This window comes from Propithecus coquereli, unplaced genomic scaffold (assembly GCF_000956105.1).
Source record: "Propithecus coquereli isolate 6110/MARCELLA unplaced genomic scaffold, Pcoq_1.0 Scaffold59, whole genome shotgun sequence".
NCBI lineage: Eukaryota > Metazoa > Chordata > Mammalia > Primates > Indriidae > Propithecus > Propithecus coquereli.
Genome location: NW_012151840.1, coordinates 5,828,774 through 5,830,962, shown reverse-complemented (window position 1 = coordinate 5,830,962; position 2,189 = coordinate 5,828,774). Strand labels below are relative to the sequence as shown.

The following is a 2,189-nucleotide window of genomic DNA, read 5'->3' as shown; positions in this document are numbered from 1 at the left end:
AAAAACAAAACAGCTTTTTGAGATATAATTCACATACCATATAATTGACTCAGTGAAAGCACACTCATGCTGCATAATGATGTTTCAGTCAGTGATGGACCACATATATGATGGTGGTCCCATAACACCATATTTTTACTGTATTTTTTCTGTTTAGATATGTTTAGAGACACAAATACTTACCATTGTGTTACAGTTGTGTTACAGTATTCAGTACAGTAAAATACTGTACAGGTTTGTAGCCCAGGAACAATAGGCTATACCACACAGCCTAGGTGTGTAGTAGGCTATACTGTCTAGGTTTGTGTAAGGCCATTTGTTTGCCGGACAGATTTGCCTAATGACACATTTCTCAGGATATATCCCTGTCATTAGGTGATGCGTATGCCTGTATTTGTGTGTTTATGCCTATATAGCTCTATATCATTTAGCTAAATTTATTGCATTAGGATAAATTTCCAGAAGTAGATTTGCTAAGTCAAAGAGTAAATATACTTCTAAGTCTTTTGATCTGAATCACCAAATTGCTACCCAGTAAATTGATGGTAACTAACAGTTTAGCCTCCTACCAGCATTGTATGAAACTGCCCGTTTTTGTGGAATTAATTTAACTTGAGGTTTCTTAACTAAATAGTGTTATCTTCCTTTTTTCAGGTGTACTTGAAGGGGAGGTCTGGAGACAAGATGATCCATGAGAAGAATATTAACCAGCTGAAGAGTGAGGTCCAGTACATCCAGGAGGTGGGTGCCCCTTCCCTCTGAAGGAGCGCTTGGGTTATTTCTCTAAACCTCACATTTTTTTGGCTTCCTTATTTTTAAGGATTCTGTTTTTTTCTCTTCTGTTCCCTTTATGTCTCTGAAGTGCCACCATGCCCTCCCATGTGTCAAATATCATTTTTGACCCTTTGTACCCAATCCATTAATCCACAGATACTTATGAAGTACCATGTGCCTAGCACTGTGCCCCAGCCATATTATCTAAAATATCAGCCACCTTTCCCAGCGTTTCCTAACCTCTCTGGCTCATTTTTCTCCTTGGCATGTGTTACCATATAACATATTACGTGTTTTACTTACTGGTCTGTTGTGTTGTGTGTCTCCCCGACTAGAATGTTGGCCATAGCCCCACTTGACCAGGGTCCCTCCTTCCTTCCCGCAGCCAGTACTTAGAACAGCACCTGACTCACAGTAGTATGGGCTGGGGGCGGGCACAAAGGTGGGGGAGTTGGTGTACTCCCTTTCCCTGCCCTAAAGCTCAAGTTTCTTGCCCTCCCCTCCCAGGCCAGAAACTGCCTGCAGAAGCTCCGGGAGGATATAAGTAGCAAGCTTGACAGGGATCCCGGAGAGTCTCTCCAACGACAGGAGATACAGGTAATAGGAAATAGCCCGTGGTTGGGTCCCCACTGAGGAGGCGGGGTTGTGCCAGGCAGTCCCATGTACCAATTACATGGTGTGTGCTGAATCTAGCACCACTGCCAAGAATGGGGAACATCTAGGCGTGCTGGCTTTTCTGAACACTCACAGTCTAGAGTTAGGGCTCTCCGGCAGGTGGCACTTGCACTTACATGTGTCGGCCTGTGTATAAGTACACCCGATCCTAAAACACTATACAAAATGGAATTTTATAATCAATGATCATCAGTTATTGGCAAAGCCTCTTATCTATAAGGGTTCTGTGATTGATCTTGTAATTTAGAGTTTTATAAAGCAGTCTCCCCTAAATCCAAACTTCTCGTAAGTTGCTCTTGCTTAATTTGGGTGATACCTGTGCCGTAAACTGAAACCTTTGTCCTGCTTCTTCCTGGCCTGTTATTAATCTGTGTATGTAACTATTACTATATCTAACCTGGGTTTGGAAGCTCCTCGAGGTTAGGGGTTCACCCCCTGCCCCATAATCTGGGATGTAGAAGGCATCAGTACATATTTGTTAGACTGAACAGATTGGGTAAATCCTTTCTGGGATGGAGAATCCTGGGATCGTGCTTTTCAGCTTTTCCAAAATTTGGGGATAGAAATGTCCTCAGGAGAGCAGTGACTTCACCCTGACGCTCCTTTAGATTCCGAGGAGTATTTCCTTCATTTGCATTTCGGTTTGGGCAGGTTGGTCTTTCTCTAGCAGTCCCTGCCTTCGTCCCCCTGGAGGGAGCAGTGGCCCAGCAGCTGGTGCCAGGACAGTTCTTCTTCTTTTT

General features: G+C 43.6%; 1 protein-coding gene across 1 annotated transcript in view; it reads left to right on the top strand.

The window, feature by feature from the left end:
- TUFT1 (tuftelin 1) overlaps window positions 1–2,189 on the top strand; it is a 45,488-nt gene that overhangs the window by 26,636 nt on the left and 16,663 nt on the right. Inside the window, 2 exon segments of the mRNA XM_012658881.1 lie at window positions 655–741; window positions 1,282–1,388. Of these exon segments, the coding sequence (XP_012514335.1) occupies window positions 655–741; window positions 1,282–1,388 (194 nt within the window).